At 69.6% G+C, this 24,020-nt stretch overlaps 5 protein-coding genes across 9 annotated transcripts; 3 read left to right on the top strand and 2 right to left on the bottom strand.

The window, feature by feature from the left end:
* Positions 1–764: 764 nt before the first annotated feature.
* On the top strand, positions 765–2,519 carry BLOC1S1 (biogenesis of lysosomal organelles complex 1 subunit 1). Its single transcript, XM_064638818.1, has 4 exons — positions 765–903; positions 1,147–1,219; positions 1,648–1,780; positions 2,191–2,519. The coding sequence occupies exons 1-4, from the start codon at positions 843–845 to the stop codon at positions 2,302–2,304; spliced, it is 381 nt and encodes a 126-aa protein (XP_064494888.1). The 5' UTR covers positions 765–842; the 3' UTR covers positions 2,305–2,519.
* Positions 2,520–2,875: 356 nt separating this feature from the next.
* RDH5 (retinol dehydrogenase 5) lies at positions 2,876–6,010 on the top strand. Of its 3 annotated transcripts, none has more exons than XM_064638806.1 (5): positions 2,876–2,957; positions 3,973–4,293; positions 4,676–4,934; positions 5,031–5,194; positions 5,675–6,010. In XM_064638806.1, exons 2-5 carry the CDS (start codon positions 3,981–3,983, stop codon positions 5,896–5,898), a joined length of 960 nt encoding a protein of 319 aa, XP_064494876.1. In that variant the 5' UTR covers positions 2,876–2,957; positions 3,973–3,980; the 3' UTR covers positions 5,899–6,010. The 3 variants fall into 3 exon arrangements, with proteins under 3 accessions (XP_064494876.1, XP_064494874.1, XP_064494873.1); XM_064638804.1 differs by lacking the exon at positions 2,876–2,957 and adding an exon at positions 3,468–3,643 and having other exon boundaries at positions 5,031–5,198; positions 5,675–5,853; XM_064638803.1 differs by lacking the exon at positions 2,876–2,957 and adding an exon at positions 3,540–3,643.
* Positions 6,011–6,344: 334 nt separating this feature from the next.
* On the bottom strand, positions 6,345–9,915 carry CD63 (CD63 molecule). The gene is made up of 8 exons (XM_064638817.1): positions 9,824–9,915; positions 9,332–9,405; positions 8,026–8,214; positions 7,316–7,390; positions 7,131–7,226; positions 6,920–7,063; positions 6,760–6,843; positions 6,345–6,545 (listed from the first exon to the last, which is right to left on the bottom strand). Exons 2-8 carry the CDS (start codon positions 9,395–9,397, stop codon positions 6,480–6,482), a joined length of 720 nt encoding a protein of 239 aa, XP_064494887.1. The 5' UTR covers positions 9,398–9,405; positions 9,824–9,915; the 3' UTR covers positions 6,345–6,479.
* Positions 9,916–9,979: 64 nt separating this feature from the next.
* Positions 9,980–12,958, bottom strand: INPP1 (inositol polyphosphate-1-phosphatase). 3 transcript variants are annotated; one of them, XM_064638808.1, is made up of 6 exons: positions 12,907–12,958; positions 12,026–12,240; positions 11,890–11,950; positions 11,365–11,565; positions 11,111–11,285; positions 9,980–11,022 (listed from the first exon to the last, which is right to left on the bottom strand). In XM_064638808.1, exons 2-6 carry the CDS (start codon positions 12,227–12,229, stop codon positions 10,530–10,532), a joined length of 1,134 nt encoding a protein of 377 aa, XP_064494878.1. In that variant the 5' UTR covers positions 12,230–12,240; positions 12,907–12,958; the 3' UTR covers positions 9,980–10,529. The 3 variants fall into 3 exon arrangements, with proteins under 3 accessions (XP_064494878.1, XP_064494879.1, XP_064494877.1); XM_064638809.1 differs by having other exon boundaries at positions 12,913–12,943; XM_064638807.1 differs by lacking the exon at positions 12,907–12,958 and having other exon boundaries at positions 12,026–12,635.
* Positions 12,959–14,849: 1,891 nt separating this feature from the next.
* Positions 14,850–22,529, top strand: GDF11 (growth differentiation factor 11). The gene is made up of 3 exons (XM_064638811.1): positions 14,850–15,228; positions 18,852–19,225; positions 19,701–22,529. Exons 1-3 carry the CDS (start codon positions 14,850–14,852, stop codon positions 20,079–20,081), a joined length of 1,134 nt encoding a protein of 377 aa, XP_064494881.1. The 3' UTR covers positions 20,082–22,529.
* Positions 22,530–24,020: the final 1,491 nt, after the last annotated feature.

Raw genomic sequence — 24,020 nt, 5'->3', positions numbered from 1 at the left:
TCCCGGAGCCAATCCCGGGATGGGGGGGCAGAGGAATGCCGACAGCCCCCCCAATCCCAAAACACTCCTTGGCTCCCAGGGCCCCGGGATCGATCCCGGAGCCGCTCCCGGGGCTCGGAGGGGCTGGAACCGGAGTCGGGGTTATTTTTACCCTCCCGGGTTTATCTCGGGTTCTGCGGGAATTCCGCCAGGTCCCTGCTGGGAGAACTGGGAGCGACTGGGAGCGGCACCGCGGGGCCACTGCGGGGAGGCGGAACCGGGAGCTGGAGGACCCTGAGCCCCCTCCCCACTCTGATCCTCACCTTCCTCATCCTCCCTCCCCAGCGCGAGGGAATGACGGATCTTCCTCATCCTCCTCATCCTCTGGGGCTGCTGAACCCCGGGGTTTGTGCCCTACAGACCCTATACAGTCCCCTATAGATCCCATACAGTCCCCTACAGACCCCCTACAGTCCCCTACGGACCCCTATAGACCCCCTACAGACCCCTGTAGACCCCATACAGACCCCTATAGACCCCCTACAGACCCCTATAGACCCCATACAGACCCCTATAGACCCCATACAGACCCCTATACATCCCATACAGACCCCTATAGACCCCATACAGTCCCATACAGACCCCTATAGACCCCATACAGTCCCCTATAGATCCCATACAGTCCCCTATAGACCCCATACAGTCCCCTATAGATCCCACACAGTCCCCTATAGACCCCATACAGTCCCCTATAGGTCCCTCCATCGCCCCCCACAGCCCCCCGGTCACGTGTCCCCGCGCGCCGTGTCACGTGCCGACTCGGGAGTCACGTGCCGGTGACGTCACGGTCACGTGCCCCCGCCATGCTGTCGCGGCTGCTGAAGGAGCACCAGGCCCGGCAGAGCGAGCGGCGCGAGCTGCAGGGTGAGACCCGCCCCCGTCACCATGGCGACCGCGACCGCCCCCGCTCGCCATTGGCTGCGGGACCTGCCGCTCACCGCGGGCCGGCGCCCCATTGGTTGGCGCGGCTGTCGGTCACGGAGGGGAGCGGGAGGGCAGTGATGTCACGATGACGTCACGCACGCACCTGTGACGTCATGGGGTTGGGGGCCCCGCCGCCCTTCACGGCCCTGTGTGTGTGTGTGTGACCCCCCCATCCCCACACAGAGCGGCGCCGAAGGGACGCGATCGCGGCCGCCACGCGCCTCACAGAGGCCCTGGTCGATCACCTCAACGTGGGGTGAGCCCACGACCCCCCGACCCGTTCCGGGGACACCCAGCCGGGGGCCCCCGGGTCCCCAACCCCCCCGGGGACCCCAAACCACGGCTGGGAACCCCCGGACCCCGACCGAGGACCCCCGGACCCCAAACCACAGCAGGGGACCCCCAAACCCCCTCTGAGGACTCCCTGAGCCCCAAACCCCTGCCTGGCGACCCCCGAGCCCCGCAGACCCCCCTTCCCAGGGACCCCCAGAACCCCCAAGCCCCCAGCTGGGGACCCACCTAGGACCCCCCACCCCCTCACCCCTTCCCCCCCAAAACCCTGCCCAACACACCCCCAGCCCCTCCCAACCCCTCCCCAGCTCTTTGTCCCTTTTTCGGGGCTCCCCCTGCCCTGGGGGGTGCCAGGGCAGGACCCCACGGCCCAGCCCCTCCCGTGCCCCCCAGGGTGGCCCAGGCCTATGTGAACCAGCGCAAACTGGACCAGGAGGTGAAGACCCTGCAGGTGCAGGCGGCCCAGTTTGCCCGGCAGACGGGGCACTGGATCTCCATGGTGGAGAACTTCAACCAGGCCCTCAAGGTGGGGGGCCCCTCTCCAAAATCCACAGCCCTTGGGGGGGATCCCACCCCCGACTCGCCACGGGGGGTGTCACTCTGGGACACCCCTGGGACTGAGTTGGGGCACTGGGCAATAAGGGGAGGGGGCACTGAGGGGGAGGGGGACCCCTGTGGTCTCTGGGGGGGGGGGGCAGCCCCCAGACCCTTGGGTTTGTGCTGGAGTGGGTGGGCAGCACCCAGGGGTCTTGGGTAGCATCAATGGGGGGCCTGGGTGGCATCCAGGGGTCCCAGCAGAATCCAGAGGGTCTCGGGGAGCACCCGGGGGTCCCAGCAGCCCCGTGGAGCTGCATCTGCCAGAGGGAGGGACAGAGACCCCCCAGATCCCTGGGCCCTTGTGGGACCCCCCCAAGCCCCCAGGACCCCGTCCCACAGGAGATCGGTGACGTGGAGAACTGGGCGCGGAGCATCGAGATGGACATGAGGACCATCGCCACCGCCCTCGAGTACGTCTACAAGGGGCAGCTCCAGCCCTCCTCCTGCTCCTGAGGGACCCCCGGGACCCCCAGCACCGCGGCCGCTCCCGGCACAGGACGGGGGTCCTGCAGCAGCAGCTCCTGGAGCGTCCCCGGACCCCCCACCCTGGGAGTGGGTGGAATAAAGTGTGGGGAGCTCGGGGAGGGGGGGCTGGGCCAGGCACCGGCAGGACCCTGGTACAGCCCCCCCGGGCCCCCCTAAGCCCCCTCATCCTCCTTAGTGCTTAACTCGGCTCTGAGGCTCCTTTTTCCCTGGGACAAAGGGCCCGTTCTGGGCTCTAAATCCCCCCGGGGGAGGCTCCGGGTGATGCCCCCCCTATTTCCCAGGGATGGGAGGGCCCTAATCCCCCGAGGGAGGGGGCGATGCCCCCCCATCCCCCGGGCTGGGAGGGGGCCCCAGGGGTCTCTGTGTTCTCTGGGCAGGGTCTCCTCCATGGGGAGGGTCCCCCAACAAGGTGAGGGGGTCTCCCAGCACCCCCAGAGGTGCCCAAGCCCCCCCTTCCCTGGAGCATCGCGGGGGGGGAGCTCAGCCCCCCGAGACCTTTGGCCGTGCTGGGCACAGGGAGGAGTGGCCACGTCCCCCCCCGGCTCTCACGGGACCCCCCCACCTCACTCGGCCCCAGCGCCGTGGCCAGAGCAGCGCCTGGAGCCCTCTGCCCTCAGGAGGTAGGTGGGGACCCCCCCTGCACCCCGACCCATGGGGGTCTCCTGCGGGGGTTCTGCCCAGAGGGGGGGTTCTGCCCCAGGGCTGGTGAGGGGAGTTTGTCCAGTTTGTCCTGCCCACCCCCCCCAGCTCTGGAGGTGCAGGACAGACCCCGGGTGTCCCCCCACCCTTCAGTGTCCCCCCCAAACCTGAAAGTGGGGAGCAATGGGGGTCCTGACACCCACCAAGCCCCCCCAGATGGGGCTTCTGGAGGGGGGCATGACTCCCCCCGGCACAGGACAGACCCTGACTGTCCTCCCCCCTTTAGTGACCCCCCCCAAACCCGAGGGTGGGAACGGGGGTCCCTCCCACCCCAGCAGGTCCATAACCCCCAACCAGCAACGGAGGGTCCTGACACCCCCAAAACCCCTCAGACGGGGCTCCTGCACGGGGGCACGGCCCCCCCAGGGCTCCCTCCCCGCGAGGGGTGGGTGTGGGGGCAGGCGGGTCGGGGGTCCCAGACCCCACGGTGCAGGCCCCCTCCCCGCATGCCCCGGGGCTCAGAGGGCCCCGGGGGTCGCTCCTGCTGCGGGAGGGGCCGCGGTGGGACCTCCCGGAGCCGCCCCGGCGCTGGGTCCGGCCCCGGCGGTGACGCACGGCCGGTTAATCCGGGCTCGGCCGCCCGCGGGCCCGGCCTGGCCGCGGGGAGGTGGGTCAGGGGCCGGGGGGGCTCGGGGGGGCCGGGGCACCAAACACCACCCCGGGGGGACAGGGATGGCCCTGGGGTCACCTGTGTGCCCAAAGCACCTGGGCACTGAGTGCCCCCCTTTGCCCACCCCCCACCTGAGGGGGGCCAGACCCCCGGGGGGGGCAGGGGGGTGTCCCCATTTGAGGGGTGCAGGGGAGTCCTGGCAGGGGTCCCACAGCCCCCCCTCCCCGCAGGCCGGTGGCACCGGGGCAGGGTGGGGGGTCCAGCCGAGCTCCACCCGGGCTGCAGGGGGGTCCTGGTGGGGGTCCCACAGCCCCCCCGCCCCGCAGGCCCCCCCATGTGGCTGTACGTGGTGCTGGCTGCCCTGGCCTGGGCGCTGGGCTGGCTCGTGCGGGACCACCGGACCCTGCCCTCGGTGAAGGACAAGCACGTTTTCATCACGGGCTGTGACAGCGGCTTTGGCAACCTCCTGGCCCGGCGGCTCAGCCGGAGGGGCTACCGAGTGCTCGCCGCCTGCCTGACCCCGCACGGCGCCGAGAGCCTCCAGAGGAGCTGCGGGGGCCACCTCCGGACCACCCTGCTGGACGTGACCCGCTCCGACAGCATCCGCAGGGCCGGGGAGTGGGTGAGGGCAGAGGTGGGAGAGAAAGGTGAGGGCAAGGGGGGCACGGGGGATATGGGGGGACGAGGCTGTGGGGAGGGGCTGTGGGGCAGGATTAGGGGTCCCTCACAAGGATGGAACATGGGGGGGGTGTCCCACCAGGGCATCCTAAGGTGAAGGGTGGTGGGGCTGTGGGGAGCCCCAGAGAGGGGCTACAGGATGGGGGGGGTCCCAGCAGGGACAGCCGTGGGGCAGGACAGAGGGGAGGGTCCTGCCAAGGCACCCTGGAGACAGGACGGGGGTCCTGAGGGAGGCCCAGGGACACGGAGGGAGGGTCCCACCAGGGCACACTGGGGGTGGGGTGGGGGTCCCAGGGGAGGTGCCCTGGGGCAGGGCTGTGGCAGGGGGACCTCACCCCGTGCCCTCCACAGGCCTGTTCGGGCTGGTGAACAACGCGGGGGTGGCCAACCCGATCGGCCCCACGGAGTGGATGGACATCGAGGACTATCGGCGGGTCATGGCCGTCAACACCTTCGGGGCCATCGAGGTGACGCTGCAGCTGCTGCCGCTGCTCAAACGGGCGCGGGGCCGGGTGGTCAACACGTCCAGTGTCCTGGGCCGGATCTCGGCCAACGGCGGCGGCTACTGCATGTCCAAGTACTGCGTCGAGGCCTTCTCGGACAGCCTGCGGTGCGTGCCAGGCCCCACAGCCCTGGAGCCCCCCACCCGCCCCTGACCCCTCCCTATGGGGTCCCGGAGCCCCCCTGACCCGCCCATGCCCCCCAGGAGGGACATGTACCACTTCGGGGTCAAGGTGAGCATCGTCGAGCCCGGGTTTTTCAAGACGGCCGTGACCAACCTCGAGGTCCTCGAGGCGTCGCTGCAGCAGCTCTGGGAGCGCCTGGCACCTGAGACACGGCTCAGCTACGGGGAGGACTTCTTCCAAAAATGTGGGTGAGGGGGGGACTTCTTTCAAAAATGGGAGGGGATGGGGGGCTTCTATAAGTGTGAGTGGGCAGGAGGGCTCTGCCTCCGTTTCCCTCCTCCCAAACCCTCTTTTCCCTCATCCCCCTGAGCTTCCTCAGTTCCCTTCCACACCACCCCCTTTCCTGCATCCTTTGCACCCACACGGTGCTACACCAGGCACACGAGCTCATCTCTGCCTCAGTTCCCCCTTTCCTGACCCTCCTTTTTCACATCCCCCCAGACCTCAAGGTGCAGCATCTCACTCCTGCCTCAGTTTCCCCTCACCTACCCCCACTTTTCCTGTATCCCTGACACCTCAAGGTGCAACAGCTCACCTCTGCCTCAGTTCCCCCACTCTCCCTTCCCACTTCACCTTGACCTCAAGGTGCAGAAAGTCACTGCTGCCTGTTTCCCCCTCCCTGAACCCCCTTCCCCCCCACCTGATGCCCCCTTTTCCCCCCCAGACCTGAAGGTGCAGAGGTTCATCATGACCCTGATGTGTGACGGGGACCTGACCAAGGTCACGGGGTGCATCGAGCATGCGCTGGGGGCGCGACACCCCCGGACCCGCTACAGCGCGGGCTGGGACGCGAAGCTGCTCTGGCTCCCGGCCTCCTACCTGCCCTCCTGCGTCGTGGACCTGGTCCTGGCCACCATCCTGCCCAAGCCGGCCCACCGTGTCCGTTAGACCGCCCCCAGACCCCCCCGGGGGCGGTGAGACCCCCAAAATGTGGTGAATAAACCCCCCGGCCCGACCCCTCCCTGCTCGGGGGGTGCTGGGGGCTGTTGGCACTTGGGAATTTGGGGACACTGAGGTTACACATGGGGATTTGGGGACATTGAGGTGGCACTCAGGGACTGTTGGGGACATTGAGGTGGCCCACAGAGCCCCCAGACCCCCACAAGAGCTGTGAGACCCCCCCCAAGGGTGGTGAATAAGCCCCCCAGCCTGACCCCAGCCTGCTCAGGGATGGCTGGGGACATCACAGTGACACGTGGGAACTTGGGGACACTGAGGAGGCACACGAGGATTTGGGGACACTGACATGGCCCCCACCCAGGAAGGTCCTTGTCCCACCCCCGAGGGACCCCCACGCCCCCCACTCCCGGGGGGCACACTCAGCTCTACAGAAGCTTTTTATTTCCACACCCGGGGACACCTCCCGGCCCTGAGGGACCCCCGGGGGGGGCTGGCACGTGGACCCTGCCCCAGCAGAGCCGAGGGGGACCCCCCAGGACCCCAGAGCCCCCCTGGGGGTGTTGGGGTGGCTACATGACCTCGTAGCCACTGCGGATGCCCCTCATGAGGCAGCAGGCAAAGATGATGCCCAGGATCTGGGGAGGAAAAAGGGGGGTCAGTCCCACATGGGGGGGGTTGTTTCAGCCCCATCAGCCCCACACTGGGGGGGGGGAGTCAGTCCCACTGTGGGGTGTTGGGGGGGTCAGCCCTGTCAGCCCCACATTGCAGGGGTTCAGCCCCACACCAAGGGGTCAGTCCCACACTGGGGGGGCTCAGCCCACACTGGGGGGGCTCAGCCCCACATCCCACCTCGAAGAAGGCGATGCCCAGAGCCACCGCAGCCACGACCAGGATGTTCTTCTTCATCTCTGCCTCGATGCTCTGCAGGCAGCCCTGGGGGGGACAGGGGGGTCAGGGGGTGCAGGACCCCCCCCGGGGCATGGCAGGGGGGTCTGGGAGGGGGTCTCACCTTCTCATAGACGGTCTCAGGGGTGGGGTGGACGTTGCAGGTGGTGGTGTTGACGCGGCAGCACGACCTGGGCACGGTGTCGTTGGCCTGGAACTGCTGGATGTTGGCCCAGTCCGTGTAGTTGTTGGCCCCGCAGCACTTGAGCTGAGAGGAGGAAGGGGGGGGTCAGGGGGGCCCGGATGCCCCCCCGTGCCCCCACCCCCATACTCACCTCCCTCTGGAGCTCGTCCAGCCCTTCGGTCACTGTTGGGTCCTCCTCGTACTTGTTCATGGCCTCCTGCAGCCCCTCCTTCAGCACCGACCTCACCTGGGGGGGCGGGGGGGTCACACCGGGGCCAGGGGGTCCCTGGGACCCCAGGGGAGGGGGGGCTGTGTCCCTGTCCCACATGTCCCCACCTTGTCCTTGAAGACGTATCCGGCGATGGCGGCGGCGATTTCCACCAGGAAGATGATGCTGAGCAGGACGGCAAACTGGGGGGGCACGGGGGGGTCAGGGGGTCCCCGGGGGGTCACAGTGGGGGTGGGGGTTCATGGGGGCTGAGTGGGGGTTGTAGTGGCAGCGTCAGGTGAGGGCTCAGAGTGAGGGAGGGTCATGATGGGGGTTCCAGGGAGAGTTTAGGAGGGTCGGGTATTTTGGGGGGGTCACAGTGGGGGGGTCATGGTGGCAGTTGAGGGGGTCACTAGAGGGGCTGCAGTAGGGGGGTCGCATTGGGGGATGGTCACAGTGAAAGGGTGGGGGGGTCACAGGGGGGGCTCAGGGAGCGGAGACTGGGCTGGGGGTCACGGTGGGGATTATGATGGGAGGTTGGGTGGGGGTCACATTGGGGGGGTCAGGGTGGGGGTGTCCCTGGGGGGGGTTGGATGGGGGTGTCCCTGGGGGGGTCAGGGTGGGGGTGTCCCTGGGGGGGTCAGGGTGGGGGTGTCCCTGGGGGGGTTGGATGGGGGTGTCCCTGGGGGGGTTGGATAGGGGTGTCCCGGGGGGGGGGGTTGGATAGGGGTGTCCCGGGGGGGGGGGTTGGATGGGAGTGCCCCTGGGGGGGTTGGATGGGGGTGTCCCGGGGGGGTTGGATGGGGGTGTCCCGGGGCCCAGCAGGTTTCCCCCTCACCGTGGTGACCATGCAGTAACTCTCCTTCCAGGCGCCGCAGCAGCCGAAGAAGGAGATGAAGAAGATGATGACGCCCAGGACCAGGATGGCCACGGGGGTCCCGGCCGAGGAGCCACTGCTGACCACCAGGGCCTTACCCAGGGCCACCTGGGCGTAGATGCCGATGGCGATCAGGGCCACGCCGCACACCTGGGGGGCACAGAGGGGGGGCACAGAGCGTTGGGGCACAGCCGGGACCCCCCCGGGACCCCCCCGAGCCACCAGGGCGGGGGGGCACCCGCAGCCTCTCTGGATTTGGCTTCACACCGGGGACCCCCTTCCTGGGGGCCGTGGGAGGTTTCTCTCCCAGCACAGCCCCCCCGCGGTGGGAGGGGGGCACGGGGGGGCACCGCTGGCCCCACGAGTGCCGGAAAGTCCAGGAAGTCCGGCCTTCCGGCCACGCGAGGCCTCGGAGGGGGAATCTGGCACCGGCTCCCTGCCCTGGGGGTCCCTGTGGATCGGGGGTGCCGGTGGGGGGGGGAGTTTATCCCACCAGGAAACACCGGCAGCCCCCTCCCACAGGAGCTGGGACACCTCGCCCCTGCGCGGCTGTGGGGTCTATTCCCCCCCCTTTCCAAGCCCCCCGCAAGGGTGGGACCCCCGCCGCGCTTCCCCCGTGTCCCGGGGGCGGCGGTTCCCCCCCGGGCCGTGCCCTGTTTGCTCGCGGGGCGTGGGCTCGGCCGCCGCTGCACAAACACGGGGGGGCGGGGGGGCTGGCGCCGTGTCCTGCCGTGTCACCGTGTCCCCCCCGCCTCCCCCGGCCCTCGAGGGGTGACTCAGCCCGGCAGGATTAGGGTGGGGACAAGTGACTCCCTGCGTGGGGGGCGAGAGAGCGGCCGGGAAGGGGCCCGTGACCCCCCCAGCCCCCATCCCCCGCCGCGGCCGTTGGGTTCTCCCGCCTCTTTCCTCACCCCGACTTCCCCAAACCCGCGCCCCGCTTATCGGGGGACCCCAGGCAGGGGGGGGGGGGTCCCCCCCCACCACCACGCGGGGTCCCCACCGTGACCCCAGGGCCGGGCTCCCCCCGTTAACCCTGGAACCGACGGATGGCACATGGGGCTGCAGAGCCCCAGAGCAGGCACGGGGGTCCCTTCCTGCCCCCCCAGGACCACCCCCACGGCAGCAGGACACTCCCCCCCCCCGTCCCCGTGACCCCCAACTCAGGGTCTGGGGGATGTGGGGAGGGGGGGGCTGGGTCCCCCTACCGGGTTCTGCCGGCCCCGGGACCCCCCTCGGTCCCTCCGGTGCCCCCCGGCCCCGCACTTACCCAGAAGATGAAGTTGAAGAAGAAGACCAGGAACTTCACGCATTTCATGCCCCCCTCGACCGCCATGGCCCGTCCTGGGGGAGCCGCCGCTCAGCACCGGCCCCGCGCCCACCCCCGCTCCCGTTCACCGGCCCGAGACCCCCCGTCCCGAGCCCGGGGACCGAGCCCCGGTGTCCCGGCACCGCTCCCGCCCTGCTCCCGGTGCTCCCGGAATTCCTGGTGCCGCCGCCCCCGCTCCCGGAGTTCCCGGGGCTGCTCCGCAACCGCTGCCGGTGCCGCTGGTCCCGGTCCCGCTCCCCACCCCGGCCCAGGGGCTCCCGAAGTTCCCGGTGCCGCTCCCCCCACAGCCCAGGAGCCTCGGCGAGTTCCCGGTGGTCCCGGTGCCGCTCCCCCGCCGCTCCCGGTGCTCCCAATACCGCTCTTCCCCCCGTTCCCGCTGGTCCCGGTGCCGCTCCCCGCCCCGTTCCCGGTAGTCCCGGTCCCGCTCCCCACCCGGTCCCGGTGCTCCCGGCGCTCCCGGTCCCGCTCCCCGCCGTCCTTCCCGAGCGCTCCCCGATCATGTGACGGGCCCGGGGGAGTCAACAGGACCCCGGACCCGCCCCGGCACCGCCCCGGGCCCGCCCCGCCCCGGCAGCACAGACACGGGGGTGCGAGAGGCGCTTTAATGGGGGGGACACACGGGGGGTCCCACCGAGGGGACCCGGCACTCAGAGCTCCCACCCCGTCCCGGCTGCCCTCGGTCAGGGGGTCTCGGCCACCCCAGCTCCGGGGAACCCCGGAGTCCCTGTCCCCCTGTATCCTGTACCCTGGTGTCCCTGACACCCCTGATCCCAAACCCGGGGTCTCAGCCCCCCGACCCCACACCCCGGGATCCCTGACACCTCTGACCCCAAACCCGGGGTCCCTGCCATCCCCTTGCCCTTGGTCCCTGTCACCCTGTGACTGCACCTCAAGGTCCTTGAGACCCCCCCTGCTCTGCACCCCAGACAGCGCTGACCCCACACCTTGGGGTCCCAGCCTCTCCTGAGCCCACGCCCCAGGGCCCCAGACCCCTCTGACCTCCCACGCCGGGGTCCCTGCCATCCCACTGGCCTTGGTCCCAGCCCCCCCACACCCTCGGGTCCCAGCCGTCCCGAACCCTTAACCCCGGGGTCCCAGCCCCCCATACCCACCCGCGGGGGTCTCGGCCGCCGCAGGCTCACAGCCCGGGCACGGTGGCCAGTGCCCCCAGCACGGCCTCCAGGTGCTGGGGGTGCAGATAAGCCACGAGGCCCCCCCGGTTCGCCCAGCGCTCGGCCCCCCCCGCCCCCTCTGCCGGGCGGTTATAGACCAGCTCGGGGGGGTCCCCGGCGCGCCCCTCCCGCCGCGCCCGCAGGGCCCCCTCCAGGGCCACCACCCCCCCGCCCAGGGCGCGCAGGATGGCGTGGGGGGCACAGGCGTCCCAGGCGAAGGTGGTGCCCTCGGACAGCACGTAGGCGTCCGCCAGCCCCAGGATCACGCACAGCATCTTGTACCCCGCGCCCGCCGCGAAGTGCAGGCGCCCCCCGCACAGGGGGCCCAGAGCCCCCCGCACGGCCGCCCCCTCCGCCCGGCTCAGCACCACGCGGGGCACGGGGTGGGGGTCGGGGGGGCTCAGCGAGCACAGCCGGGTGTCCCCGTGGGCCACGCCCCAGTGGTACCTGCCCTGCCACCTGCGGGGACACGGGCACGGTGAGCGCGGATCCCCCCGCCCCCGGGGGTCGCCCCGGTGCCCCCGTGGTGCCCCCGCGGTGCCGGTACCTGCGGGTCTGGGGGTCCCGTCGGAAGAAGGGCTCGTTGATGACGCCCAGGACGGGGCGGCCCGAGAGGCGGTCGAAGGCCCCGACGAGCACCAGGGCGGAGCAGAGCCCGGCGGGGGCGATGCCATCCACGGGGGGCACGTCCTCGCGGCCCCCGATGTACTCGTTGGTGGAGTCTGGGGGGCGCAGCCGGGGCTCAGCGGCGGCACACGGGGGTCCCCGCCCCCCGCCCCGCCCCTGCAGCCCCCCACTCACCGATGGGGTCTATCCACACGGCCAGGTCCCGGGGGGACACGCCAGGCTCGGCGCCCGCCAGCGTCACATCCCCCAGCACCACGTCCCGGTGCACGGCGTCCGCCAGCAGCTCGGCCGCCGCCTGCTCGGGGCCCAGCACCGACAGCAGCAGGGCCACCGTGTCCTCCCGTGTGGCACAGACACGCACGGCCACCGTGCCCCCTGCCACACCCCGAGTCAGCCCCGGCACGGGCACCTTCAGCTCAGCCACGGCCCCACAGACCCAGTGTGGGGACCCCCAGCTCAGCCACGAGCGTGTGGCCCCAGCGCGGAGACCCCCTCCTCAGCCACAGCCCCGCAGTCCCTGCTGAGGGGACCCTCGAGTGAGCCACGGCTTCACATTCCCAGTGTGGGGACTCCCCCTCAGCCGTGACCCTGTGTGGCCCAGCACAGGGACCCCCGACTCAGTCACAGCCCCAGAACAGGGACCCCCGACTCAGTCACAGCCCCATGGCCCCACCCCTGCCCCGGTGACCCCCGACTCACCCTGCACGTCCCTGAACTCGTTGGACTCCTCCCCGTGGATGTGGCCCTGGAGCTCCGGGAACTGGGGGGGCACAGAGGGGGCTCAGCGTGGCGCGGGGGGCGCGGGGCACCCGGGGGACCCCCGGTCCGTACCCACCTCCTTGCCCAGGTCGTGCTTGATGACCTCCTGGATGAGAACGTCCGCCAGGGTCTTGAAGTCCTGCAGGAACCTCCTGTTCCTGTCGGGGCCCGTCTTCTCGGCCACCAGGAGCTGGAAGAGCGGCTCCTCCCGCCGGCACAGCCGCGCCAGCTCCGCCGCCTTCTCCGAGACCCCCACGAGCGCCTGCAGCAGCCCCCCCATGGCGGGACGGGCTGGGGGGACACGGCGCTCAGGGGACCCCTGGGAGGGGCAGAGCCCAGGGACAGGCCCTGCCCGGCCCCAAAATGATCCCGGGAGCAGAGGGAGGAAGGGGGATATGTGGGGACAGAGGGGGACAGAGTGACATGGGGACATAGGGATGTGGGGACACAGACATGGGGACGTCGGGACTGTGGGAGTGGGGACATGGGCCTGCAGGGACACGGGACATGGACATGGGGATGTGGAGGTGGGGACATGAGGACATGAGGATGTGGGGACAGGGTGACATGGGGACGTGGGGACACACGTGGTGACGGGAATGTGGTGACATGGAGCGGTGGGGACATGAGGACGTGGGCATGCGGACACGGGGCCATGAGGACACGGGGCCACGGGGAGATGGACACGTGGCCGTGGGGCTGCACCTCCCCCCCGGTGCCCCCCCGGTGCCCCCGCGGGGTGTGGGGTGTCTGTCCCGCGTGTGCAGGAAGCGGTCGGGGCGGGGGGGGGTCCCCGCTGCCCCCCGGAAGGCGCGGGGCGATGGGGCCCCCCCGTAACGACCGCGGCCCAAACTCCCCCCCCCCCCCCCCGGGGCCCGACCCCCCGGTGCCCCCCCACCCCGAGCCGCCCCCGCGGGGACCCCCGGCCCCCTGGGGAGCCCCCGCCGCTGTCGTTACCGGGGCCGGGGCCGCTGACAGCTCCTGGGGCGGCCCGTGGGCGGGGACGGCGGGCGCGTCACGGAGCCGCTTTAACCCGCTCGCTCCCGCGGCCCGGCGGGGCAGCGCCCGGCGGAGGGGTCACACTGGCGGGGCGAGAGCCCCGAGGGCGGCGGGACCCCGGTGTAGGGGGGACGGACCGCGACGACTTCCCGGGGTGTCACCCCGGGGAGCGGTGCTGCCGTGGCGGCGGGGGAAGCTCCGCTGCGGGTCCCGCTGCCCCGGCGTCCCGTGTGGGGTCCCTGTGGTGTCCCTGTGGGTCCCTGTGGGGTCTCTATGGGGTCCCTGTGGTGTCCCTTTGGGGTCCCTGTGTATCCCTGTGGGGTCTCTGTGTGTCCCTATGTGTCCCTGTGTGTTCCTTTGGGGTCCCTTTGGGGTCTCTGTGTGTCCCTGGGGTGCCTGTGTGTCCCTCTGGGGTCCCTTTGGGGTCCCTGTGTGTCCCCGTGTCCCCCCGTGTCCCCCCTTTGGGGTCCCGGTGCCCCCCTGCAGTTCCCGCTGTGGCCGCGCGGTGGCGCCGCCCCCCCGGCGCTGTGGGACCGACCCCGCGAGCTCAGTGGCGCCCCCTGGCGGGACGCGCTGGCACCGCCCCCGGGCCCGGGGGGGTAACGGGGCCGCCCCCCCCAGACCCATCCCGGGACAGCCCCCCCGCCCGGGCCGTGCCACTGCCCCACCGCACCGGGCCGGGACCCCCTCACCACCCCCGCCGCGCCGGAGCGGTGCCGGTGGATCCCCGGTGCCTCTTCCCCTCTCCATGGTTCTGATGGGGCCGGCACCGGAACTGGGGGGGGGGGTCCCCGGTCACCTGTGGGGTCCCCACACTGATCTCAGTGCTTGTGGCAATCCTTGTTACTCCTGGAACCTACTGACGGCGGCATCTGCCCCGTGCCAGGCTTTGCTCAGAGTGGGTAACCTCGCTGCTCTGCCCCCCAAAGCTCGAGGGCCCCCGCCTTGGGGACAGGACCCCCGTGACCCCTCGAGGTTCCCACGCCCCCAGTTCGTGGCTGGTCTCCCCCCGGCCGTGGTGTGATGCTCCTCGTTGCTCCCGGGACCCACTGGCGGTGGCCGCAGCTCTGCCCGGTGCCAGGCTTCTCCCGCGGGGCTCAACCTCCCCCTCCGCCCCCAGCACCCGCTGCAGCCCCCCGGGATCCCCGTGCCCCCCAGCTCATGGCTGGGCTTCCCTCGGCCAAGGTCCCTGTTACTCCTGGAACCCGCTGACGGTCACTGCAGCACTTCCCGGTGCCAGGCTTCTCCCAAGGCACCCCCTCAGCACCCACTGCAGCCCACCGGGGACCCCCGTGCCCCCCAGGTCAGAGCTGGGCTTCCCTGGGGCAGGCTCTGCCAGCCCTCGCTGCTCCTGGAACACACCGAGGGCTCTCCGGGGCTCTGCCGGGGCCGGCAGCGGAGCGCGGCGAGCGGGGGGGGCTCTGAGGGTGGGGGGGAGTCCGGGGGGGCCCGGGACGCGCATCCCGGGGGGCGGTGCACTTGCCGGGACGCGCATCCCCCCGGCCGCACTTGCCGGGAGCGGGGCCCGCCGCGCCGCCCCCCGCCCCGAACGGGAGGCGGGCGGGGGGTCCGGGGCGCACCGGGCGGCGGCGGGGCCGTTCCCCGGGCTCGGGGGGCCGGCGGCGGCTGGTGCCAAGCCCCTGCCAGAACCTCTTTTGTGCGCCCGCAGCCAATCAAGGCCGCTGACGACACACTTCTCTTGGGGTATAAAACCCCGGGGCCGCCGCTACCGCCGCTTTTTTTCATCCCCCCCCCTTCGGCCCCCCCCGGGGTCCCCGCTTCCCCGCCCCCGCCGCCGTTACCGCCTTCCCCCCCTTGCGCGTTGCGGTGGAAGCGGGGCGGGGGGGCGGCCCGGTGGGGAAGGGTTTTATTTTTTTTCTTCTTTCTTTTCTTTTTCTTTTATGTATTTTTTTGTTTTCCCCCCCGGCATGGCCCCGGTGTGGTGGTTGTTGGGGTCGGTGGTGGCGGTGGTGGCCGGGGGGGGGTCGGTGGAGCAGCCCCCCGCCTCCGAGCCCGCCTGCCCCGTGTGCCTGTGGCGGCGGCAGAGCAAAGAGCTGCGGCTGGAGAGCATCAAGTCGCAGATCCTGAGCAAGCTGCGGCTGAAGGAAGCGCCCAACATCACCCGGGAGGTGGTGAAGCAGCTGCTGCCCAAGGCCCCCCCGCTCCAGCAGCTCCTGGACCTCCACGACTTCCAGGGGGACTCGCTGCAGCACGACGAGTACCTGGAGGAGGACGAGTACCACGCCACCACCGAGACCGTCATCAGCATGGCCCAGGAAAGTCAGTGCCGCCCTTTGTTCCGCTGCAAACTTCGCCGGAGGGCTCCCCCCCAACCCCCACCCCCGGCCCGGGCTCCCCCCTCCGTTCCCCTCCCGATCCCCCGGTCCCCTCCCGCCCGCCGGCACCGTCCCTCCAGGACGCCCCATCCTCCGCTTCCTCCCCCGGGGCTCCCCGACCCTCCTCGGGGCTTCCCGACCCCCCCCGGAGCTCTCCGACCCTCCTCGGGGTTCTCCGACACCCCTCGGGGCTTCCCGGTTCCCCCCGGTCCGTGCGGGTCCCGCAGGGACACAGAGACGTGGGGACACAGGGACATGGGGACGTGGGGACACAGGGACATGGGGATGGGACAACGCGGCCGCGGCAGCCCCGGAACGGGGCACTGGGAACCGGGGACGGGACTGGGACTGGCCACTGGGGACTGGGACAGGGGACTGGGAGCTGGCACTGGGTGCTGGCACTGGGGACTGGAAGGTGGTACTGTGTGCTGGGACCTGATACTGGAAGCTGGGACTGGGGACTGGGAGCTGGTACTGAGTGCTGGGACCTGCCATTGGGTGCTGGGACTGGGTGCTGGAACCTGGCACCAGGTACTGGGACTGGGCAGTAGCACCAGGACCCGGCACCGGGATCTGGGACCGGGGACTGGGACCAGGGATGGGGGACTGGGACTTGGCAGTAGGGACTGATACCAGCCACTGAGTGCTGGGACCTGGCACTGGGAGCTGAGAGTGGGGACTGGGCATTGGAGACTGTGACCAGACACTGGCACCAGTCAGGAGTGGGACTGGGCACTGGGAGTAGCATCAGGACCCCGCACTGGATACTGGGACCTGGCACAGGGAGCAGACTGGGGGCACTGGGCAGGTCCCCAGGGCACAGGGCAGGGTGACAGGAAGGTGACAGCCGGGTGATGGCAGGGTGACAAACAGGGTGACAAACAAGGTGACATCAATGTGACAACAGGCTGTGCTGGGGACAGGCCAGTGCTGTGAGGGGTGTGAGGGCTGTGAGGGGTGTGAGGGGCTGTGAGGGCTGTGAGGGGCTCTGAGGGACTCTGAGGGCTCTGAGGGGTGTGAAGGCTGTGAGGGCTGTGAGGGGCTCTGAGGGGTGTGAGGGGTGTGAGGGCTGTGAGGGGTGTGAGGGGCTCTGAGGGGTGTGAGGGGTATGAGGGGTGTGAGGGCTGTGAGGGGTGTGAGGGGTATGAGGGGTGTGAGGGGCTGTGAGGGTTCTGAGGGGTGTGAGGGGCTCTGAGGGGCTCTGAGGGGTGTGAGGAGTGTGAGGGGTCCCCGGTGGGACAGCAGGGAGGTTGCAGGTCACGGGGATTTTGCTGCGATGTGCTGTGGCCCCGTCCCTCCCCAGATCCCCCGGGGTCTCTCCACCTGCTCCAGCCGTGGGACCCCCGGGACAGGGGGCGGGGGGCCGGGTGTGAAGGGCGAGCGGAAGGGAGGGAAGTGTGAGGCGCTGCCCCCCTCCTGCCGCCCCCCGACGAATTTCCTTCCCAGGCATTAATAGACTCGGGCGGCTTTGAAATTTTATTACCCATAAAATTGACGACACGCTGGGGTTTTCCTCTCTCAGCCGCGGCAACGCTCACGGCCCCCGGGCCCCCCTCCCGCCCCTTCACAGCTCGGGGGCCCCCAAAATAAATACCAGAGGGCAGCCCCTCCTCCCGCACGGCCCCGCGCCGGGGGTCCCACTTCTCCGGACCCCCGGCCGGATGCGCCGCGGGTCCGCTCCCCACCCCTGACTGCCACCGCTCCGTTATTATTATGATTTTTCCTCCCTCCTCGCCCCCCGGGGCAATTGTGGGGGGTTTTATGGTTCCTGAACAGAAGGAGGGAAAGGGCTTTACAGGCAGCAGAGCCATAAAGCTCTCGGGTTCCCCCCGGCCGCCCCCCCACTAATCCCCGGCCACCACCCCCAAACCCCCCACCCCCCCGGGGGTTTTTAACTGCAGGAGGAACCCGGGAAGGTTAATTGGGTCCTAAACCCATTGAGGGGCTACCCGTGACCCCCGCGACCCGCGGAGGGGAGGGAGCTTAATGAGGGGCGATGGGGGCCGGGGGGACCGGGGCGAGGGGCCGGCGGGGGCCGGGGGGGGCCGGAGCCGCTCAAGGTCAGTGGGACGTGAGGACACGGGGACACAAGGACATGGGGACACGGCAGAGCCACCTCTGGCACACGGCACCTCGGGGCTCCGTGGATCTGGGGGGGCTCCGGTCGGGAGGCTGATGGGGCGGGGGTGGGAGCCCCGAATCCGGGCCCCGGTGGGAACAAAGAGCGTGGGGGGGCCGGGGGCGGCCCCCCTCCCGGCACATGCCCAGCTGTGACCGGTGTCCCGGTAACCTTTATCCCCTGTTGCCACAGCGACAGGACGAGCATCCTGGCACGGCAGCCAGCGTGTCAGAGCCCCCCCACCGGTTCCCCCCGGGCCCGGTGTCCCCCGAGATGTCAGTCAGAGCCCCGGTGTCCCCCGGGATGCCACAGCGACCCCCGGGCCAGCAGAGGGTCAGCGGTGCCACCGGTGCTGCCGCTGTCCCAGCGAGGGGCTTTGGGAGCAGCTCCCCAGGACCTGCCCTGGCTCCAGCACTGCTCCAGCATCTCCCACCTGGAGACCCCCCAAATCCCACCTCGTGGCACAAACTGGCCACCGCAGACCCCTGTGCAGGGGTGTCACCCCGCCCACAGCCCCCCGTGGGGTGACACCCCACTGGTGACGGGTGGCAAAGCCTCCCCCGAGGGGCTGGGGGGGCACAACCTGCTGGGAGGACGGGCACGGGGGAGTCCAGTCGGGGGTTTGAGCACCGCACATCCCAGGGGGAGTTTGGGTGGAGGGTGCTCGCGGCCCCCAGGCCCATCCCGGGGGTTCGGGCCCCCCCAGCCAGGGGGCCGGGCAGCATTCCGGGGGCTGTGGCCGGTGTCGTGACCCCCGTGAGCCCGGGAAGGCCTCGGCGCAGCAAATGGCCCCGCTGCAGCTGGGTGCTATTAAACCTGACCGGTGCAGGGGGAGGGGGCTGCGCGGGGCGGGGGGCGAATTCCCAGCTCAATTTGACACAGATGTTTGCCGGGCCGGGAGGGCCGCTGTGGGGCCGGGGGAGGGACCCCCGGGGACCCCCGGGTCCGATGGGTGCTCGGGGTTGTCACCCCACCCAGGTGGATGTCCCTGTGGGGCCACTCACCTTCGCCACCTCTGAGCACGTGGCCCTGGCATGTCGTGGTGGGGGGCCGGGAGAGACCCCCGAGGTGTGGTGCTGCCCCATAAACCAGCTCAGGGAGGGCGGCAGAGGGGGCTGGGAGGTAGAGCCCAGAGGTACCTGGGGCCAGGCACATTCCCAGCTCCAGCACTGGGATGTGCTGGGAAGTGGCTGCCCCGAGCAGGTGCTGTGGGGCCGGAGCCCCCCGCCCTGCCCAGCCCGGCCCCCTCCACGGGGGGCTCACTCCAGGGGGCTCAGGATTCCCCGGGGTCAGGGGGCAGCCGGGGATCACCGCGGGTGGAGGGGTGGTGACCCCCGGGGCAGCCTCTGACCCAACCTTCAACTCCTAACGACCGAGGAGGAGCTCGCGGGGTCCCGGGGTTTGGGAAGGATCCCGGGGCCACCCCTGACGCCTCCTTCCTCCCGCAGCGGACCCGGTGGTGCAGATCGAGGGCAACCCCCATTGCTGCTTCTTCAACTTCAGCCCCAAGATCATGTTCACGAAGGTGGTGAAGGCGCAGCTCTGGGTGTACCTGCGGCCGGTCCAGCACACCCCCACCGTCTACCTGCAGATCCTGCGCCTGAAGCCCGTCACGGACGAGGGCAGTCGCCACATCCGCATCCGCTCCCTCAAGATCGACCTCAACTCCCGCCTGGGGCACTGGCAGAGCATCGACTTCAAGCACGTGCTGCAGAACTGGTTCAAGCAGCCGCAGAACAACTGGGGCATCGAGATCAACGCCTTCGACCCCAACGGCAACGACCTGGCCGTCACCTCGCTGGGGCCCGGCGCCGAGGGGCTGGTGAGTGTCCTCGGGGGGAGTGGAGGGTGTGGGGGCAATCGGGAGGGGTGGGGATGAGGCTCTGTGGGGAGGGTGACAGCAGAGGAGGGTGGTCACAGATCTGGGGAGCAGTGGCAGCTCCACAGGGACAATGACAGCTCCCTGGGGCTTGTCACAGCTCTGTGGGGACAGTCACAGCTCCAGGGGGACAATGACACCCTCATGGAGCTGGTGACAGCTTTGTGCAACTGGTAACACCTCCATGGGACTGGTGACACCTCCGTGGCGTTGGTGACAGTGCAGTAGGGCTGATGGCAGCTCCATGGGGCTGGTGAACCTTCACAGGGCTGGTGGCAGCTCCATGGGGCTGGTGACACCTTGACAGGGCTGGTGGCAGCTCCATGGGGCTGGTGACATGCCATGGGGCCGCTGCCATCCCGTGGGGCTGGGCCGGGGTCCAGTGGGGCGATGGCTCAGCGTGTCCCTCTCCCCCCAGCACCCCTTCATGGAGCTGCGGGTCCTGGAGAACAACAAGCGCTCGCGGCGGAACCTGGGGCTGGACTGCGACGAGCACTCGACCGAGTCCCGCTGCTGCCGCTACCCCCTGACCGTCGACTTCGAGGCCTTCGGCTGGGACTGGATCATCGCCCCCAAGAGATACAAAGCCAACTACTGCTCGGGGCAGTGCGAGTACATGTTCATGCAGAAGTACCCCCACACCCACCTGGTGCAGCAGGCCAACCCCCGGGGCTCGGCGGGGCCCTGCTGCACCCCCACCAAGATGTCCCCCATCAACATGCTCTACTTCAACGACAAGCAGCAGATCATCTACGGGAAGATCCCCGGCATGGTGGTTGACAGATGCGGGTGCTCCTAGAGCCCGGCTGGGGCTGCCCCTCCGCCCCACCACCCCCTCCACCGCCAGCTCCTCGTTTCTTCCGCTGTTTCTTGCTTTTCTTTAAGATTTCTTTTTTTTTCGGGGGAGAGGAAAAAAAAATACAAAGACCAAGCGTTGAAATTCCTTTGGATGTTGGAAGAGAGAGAGAGAGAGAGAGAGAGAGAGAGAGAAGGAAATCCCACGGAGAAACGCTGCACCAAACCCGCGATTCGACATGCATTGTGCAATAAAGCAACCGAACGGAGAAGGGAAGGGGGGGCCGGGACCCCCACACGGTGACACGGTGACACGGCACCGGGCGGCTCCCCCACCCCAGCTCAGCAGCAACGGGGAGAGGAGGAGGCCGAGGAGACCCCGCGCCCCCTCCTCGCGCTCCTGGAGCAGCAGCGGGAACGGGGCCAGCCCTGCCCGCCTCGGGCCGAGGTGACACCCGCGGGCAGGTGACCTGGAGGTCCCCGAGCAGCCACGGGCTCCCGCCGGAGCGAAGACGGTGGGGGCCGGCAGCGGGACCCCCGGGACGGGCGCGCCGGGGCTGTTCCGGCCCGGGAGGAAACCGTCTCCCTTCTTTAATTTATTTATTTATTAATCACCCTCCCGGCTGGCGCTCGCCCTGGTCCCTCCCTTCGCATCCTCAGCCCGGACTGCTCTGGGGGGGCCACCCGGGGACCGCCGGCACCCCCAGGCTGGAGGGGACGGAGCTGCCGCCCAAGCTTTGGATCCAGCCCTGGCACCGGCGCAGGGCACACAGCGCTCTCCCGGGGGACTTGGGGGTCTCCGCCGGCGGGAGGGCGTCCAGCAGCCCCGGGTTACCCGGAGGCAGCCCCGCGGGCTTTGGACGGAGGCTCCGGCCGGGGAGAAATTCTGCTTACGCGGCGCATTCGCGTCCCGCCGCCCTCGGCGCTCCGGAGGATTTTTCACGTGAGAAATGATGATTCTCCCGCGTTCCCAGAGCCCGGAGGCTCCAGCGCTCCCTCCGCGGGGCCGTGCGGGGCCGCTCCCGGCGCCGGGCGGGCGCTGACCCCGCGGCTCGGGGAGGGAAAGCCCCCGCGGCCCCCGGGCCCAGCACTTATCCCGAGGGTGCCGGGGGGGACACGCGGCTCCATCCCGGGGCCAGGCGGGGAACGACCCCGTGGCCAGGCACGTCCGCACCCCGCGTAGCACTTAAGGGCCGGCGCCGGGCGGCCGGGGGCTCTCCCGGGACGTTCAGCACTTGTCCCCGGCTCCGCGGAGCCACAAGCGCTTACAAGGACGAGGCCACCCCGGGGACGAGGACACGGTGCCGACCCCCGGCCGTGCCGGACCCCGGACCCCCCGCCTGGCAGCACTTACGGCCCCTCGTGCCAGGCTCCCGATGCCACCGGGCCGGTGGCTCCGGCGGTGGCAGCAGGGGTGGGAGGTGAGGGGATAGGCATGGGCAGAGCCGGGGTTCCAAGGAGTGAGGTTCTGGAGGCAGAGGAGCATCCCCCAGCCCCGCTCAGCCCTGAATGGGGGGCACAGCTCGGCCCCAAAACACCGTGGCCAACAGCCCCTCGTGGCCGAGGTCCCCAGGCCAAGGGGTCAGCGGTGGCTCTTCCAATACATCGGATAAAACGATGCCAATGAAAACCCCGGGGCGGGGGCAGCCCCTCCCCCTGCCCTTCAGTGCCTTTTGGGGGGGCCGTGGCCTCCGGCAGCCCTGGGGTCGCTGTGGAGGAGGGGGGACCCCCAGTGTCCCCACACGGTGCCCGTGTTATGCCGAAGGCGACGGTCCCAGGGAAGACAGAGCCAGGCACTTGGAAAGATCCAGAAGCCACTGGGAAGGGACTGGAAAGGGTTTGGAGCTGCCCCGGCCCTGGGGGAGCCCCAAACCCACTTGTCACCCCAAAAGGCCCCCCAGGGCCCCAAGGCGACTGTCACAGGCAGGTGGCACTGAAGGAGAAATGATGGGAAGGCCTGGGCACTGGGACCAGTTAGCATGGGGCACTGGGACCAGTTAGCATGGGGCACTGGGACCCATCAGCTCCAGGCAGTGGGACCAGTCAGCCCCGGGCACTGGACCATGGCCCCAGCAGCAGGCAGCACTGGTCCCAGTGCCCAGGGCTGACTGGTCCCATAGGTGGCTCCCAGGTGGGGGTTGCGGGGCTGGTGGCCCCCTCAGTATATTATTATTATAATTATTATAATTATTATAATTATTTCCTGGTGTATCGGTCTGTGTGTAACGTCTTAGGTTCCTTTTCTGTTCGTCTGTTCGTTGTTTTGTTCCTCGTTCTGTCGCTCTGGGGGGTCTGGGGGGGTCCAAGACGGGCCCTGGGGGAGGGGGGGGCTCACAGCGGGTCCCAAAAGGCCACGGCTGGTCGGGGTGGGGCTCACGGTGGGACCAAACTCAGCACTTGAACAGCAAAAATATACAAGAAATAATAAAAAAAAAAAATAAAAAAAAAAAAAGAGAGAGAGAGAGAAATAATCCAAGAGTTCCAAGCTTTCAGCTCCATGTGCACCCCTGGGGGGCCCAGCACCGTGGGCGGGGGTCGCAGGAGCTGGTGGCACCGGGACCCCCGGGCAGCACCGGTGCCATCGATGTCCCCCGAGACACTGGAGCTGTGGTGGCTCATGGGGCGTCACCAGGAGGGAGCTGGTGGTGACCCCGCAGCCGAGGGGCGGCCGGAGGGGTCGGAGGGGCCGGAGGGGCCGGAGGGGCCGGAGCAGCCCCTCGGGGGCTGGGAACCGTTTGCACTATGGAAAGGTGGAGAAGGGACGAGGCCGGGACCCATCGCCCTCGTGGGCACCGGGATCGGCCCGTCAGTGCCAGGGCCGGGGGGCTGCGGCTCCCCGGGGGGGCAGGGGGAGGAGAAGACCCCCCCCAGAAGAAGATCCCCCTCCCAGGCTGGCCTGAGGCCCAACGACACCCCCACTCCTCGTCCTGTCTGAGCCCTGGATCCGTGGGGGCATCTGGCACGGGGACATCCAGCACGGGGACATCCAGCACGGGGACATCCAGCACGGGGACATCCAGCACGGGGACATCCAGCACTGCCACCACGTCACACGTGGCCTTGTCACATGTGGCCTTGTCACAAAGGTCCACCTGCGATGCCACCCCCGGCTCCCCCGGCGGCAGAGACGGAGGGGGTTGGTGTCCCTGGAGCGGGATCGGGGGATTTGGGGCCCCTGAAGAGCCACAGGAGAGGAAAAGCCCCACAAGTGTCCCCGTGATCCGGTGTTGGACAAGTGACATCTGTTGTAACTCGTGCCCTAAAGGCCCCCCCGGCCCCGGCCCCAGCCCTGGCTCCTTCGGTTTTTTAGACTTTTTGTAAAATAAAAAATTTATAGAGTCAAAAAGATACTGGGAAAAAGGGAAAATTGATGATAAACACATTTTGCTTGGGCTACTGATCGTAGCCCTCCCCGGGACCCAGCCCCCCACCTGGATCCAGCCCCCCACCCGGATCCAGCCCCCCACCCAGATCCAGCCCCCCACTCGGATCCAGCCCCCCACCCGGATCCAGCCCCTCACCAGCACCAGATCCCACGGTCAGCACCAGATCCCCGTGTCCCCGCAGCCCCTCCTGTGTTTCCACGGCCCCCCCGCCGCCCCCTCCCACCCCTCCCTCGGGATCTCCCGGCCTGATCCAGCTCCGAGGGCTTGGGAAATCTTTCCTGATGCTTCTCATTTTTCCCATGCTCCCGGCGCCGGCCGCAGCCCAGGGACAAGGGCTGAGAGGGGACAGAGCCCACCCGGTGCCCTGTGCCTGGGTCAGAGCCCCGGACATTCCCAGGTTTATCTCCCACCTGGGAACCACCCACAGCCCCCTCCCCTCCCGAGCCCCCCGGACACGCTGGGCCTTGTGCCTTCAGACAACCAACACCTGGAGAACCCACCCAGGAACAACCACCCCAAAACTGGGAACAACCACCTCAAAACTGGGAACAACCACC

Source organism: Pseudopipra pipra, chromosome 30 (assembly GCF_036250125.1).
Source record: "Pseudopipra pipra isolate bDixPip1 chromosome 30, bDixPip1.hap1, whole genome shotgun sequence".
Classification (NCBI taxonomy): Eukaryota; Metazoa; Chordata; class Aves; order Passeriformes; family Pipridae; genus Pseudopipra; species Pseudopipra pipra.
This window is presented reverse-complemented; position numbering and strand designations above follow the sequence as displayed.

Bases quoted from the DNA above. Each gene is read 5' to 3' on its own strand.
- CD63 (XM_064638817.1), bottom strand. From the start codon at position 9,397: ATGGCGGTCGAGGGGGGCATGAAATGCGTGAAGTTCCTGGTCTTCTTC. The intron at 7,064-7,130 runs GTGAGTATGGGG...TCCTCCTCTCAG, and splicing joins TGGACGAGCTCCAGAGGGAG to CTCAAGTGCTGCGGGGCCAA. The intron at 6,844-6,919 runs GTGAGACCCCCT...TGTCCCCCCCAG, and splicing joins CTGAGACCGTCTATGAGAAG to GGCTGCCTGCAGAGCATCGA.
- RDH5 (XM_064638806.1), top strand. From the start codon at position 3,981: ATGTGGCTGTACGTGGTGCTGGCTGCCCTGGCCTGGGCGCTGGGCTGG. The intron at 4,294-4,675 runs GTGAGGGCAAGG...TGCCCTCCACAG, and splicing joins GGCAGAGGTGGGAGAGAAAG to GCCTGTTCGGGCTGGTGAAC. The intron at 4,935-5,030 runs GTGCGTGCCAGG...CATGCCCCCCAG, and splicing joins GCCTTCTCGGACAGCCTGCG to GAGGGACATGTACCACTTCG.
- BLOC1S1 (XM_064638818.1), top strand. From the start codon at position 843: ATGCTGTCGCGGCTGCTGAAGGAGCACCAGGCCCGGCAGAGCGAGCGG. The intron at 904-1,146 runs GTGAGACCCGCC...ATCCCCACACAG, and splicing joins CGAGCGGCGCGAGCTGCAGG to AGCGGCGCCGAAGGGACGCG. The intron at 1,220-1,647 runs GTGAGCCCACGA...CGTGCCCCCCAG, and splicing joins GTCGATCACCTCAACGTGGG to GGTGGCCCAGGCCTATGTGA.
- GDF11 (XM_064638811.1), top strand. From the start codon at position 14,850: ATGTATTTTTTTGTTTTCCCCCCCGGCATGGCCCCGGTGTGGTGGTTG. The intron at 15,229-18,851 runs GTCAGTGCCGCC...TTCCTCCCGCAG, and splicing joins CATCAGCATGGCCCAGGAAA to CGGACCCGGTGGTGCAGATC. The intron at 19,226-19,700 runs GTGAGTGTCCTC...CTCTCCCCCCAG, and splicing joins GGCCCGGCGCCGAGGGGCTG to CACCCCTTCATGGAGCTGCG.
- INPP1 (XM_064638807.1), bottom strand. From the start codon at position 12,382: ATGTCCCCATGTCACTCTGTCCCCCTCTGTCCCCACATATCCCCCTTC. The intron at 11,951-12,025 runs GTGGGTACGGAC...GTGCCCCCCCAG, and splicing joins AGCACGACCTGGGCAAGGAG to TTCCCGGAGCTCCAGGGCCA. The intron at 11,023-11,110 runs GTACCGGCACCG...GTGTCCCCGCAG, and splicing joins CGGGACCCCCAGACCCGCAG to GTGGCAGGGCAGGTACCACT.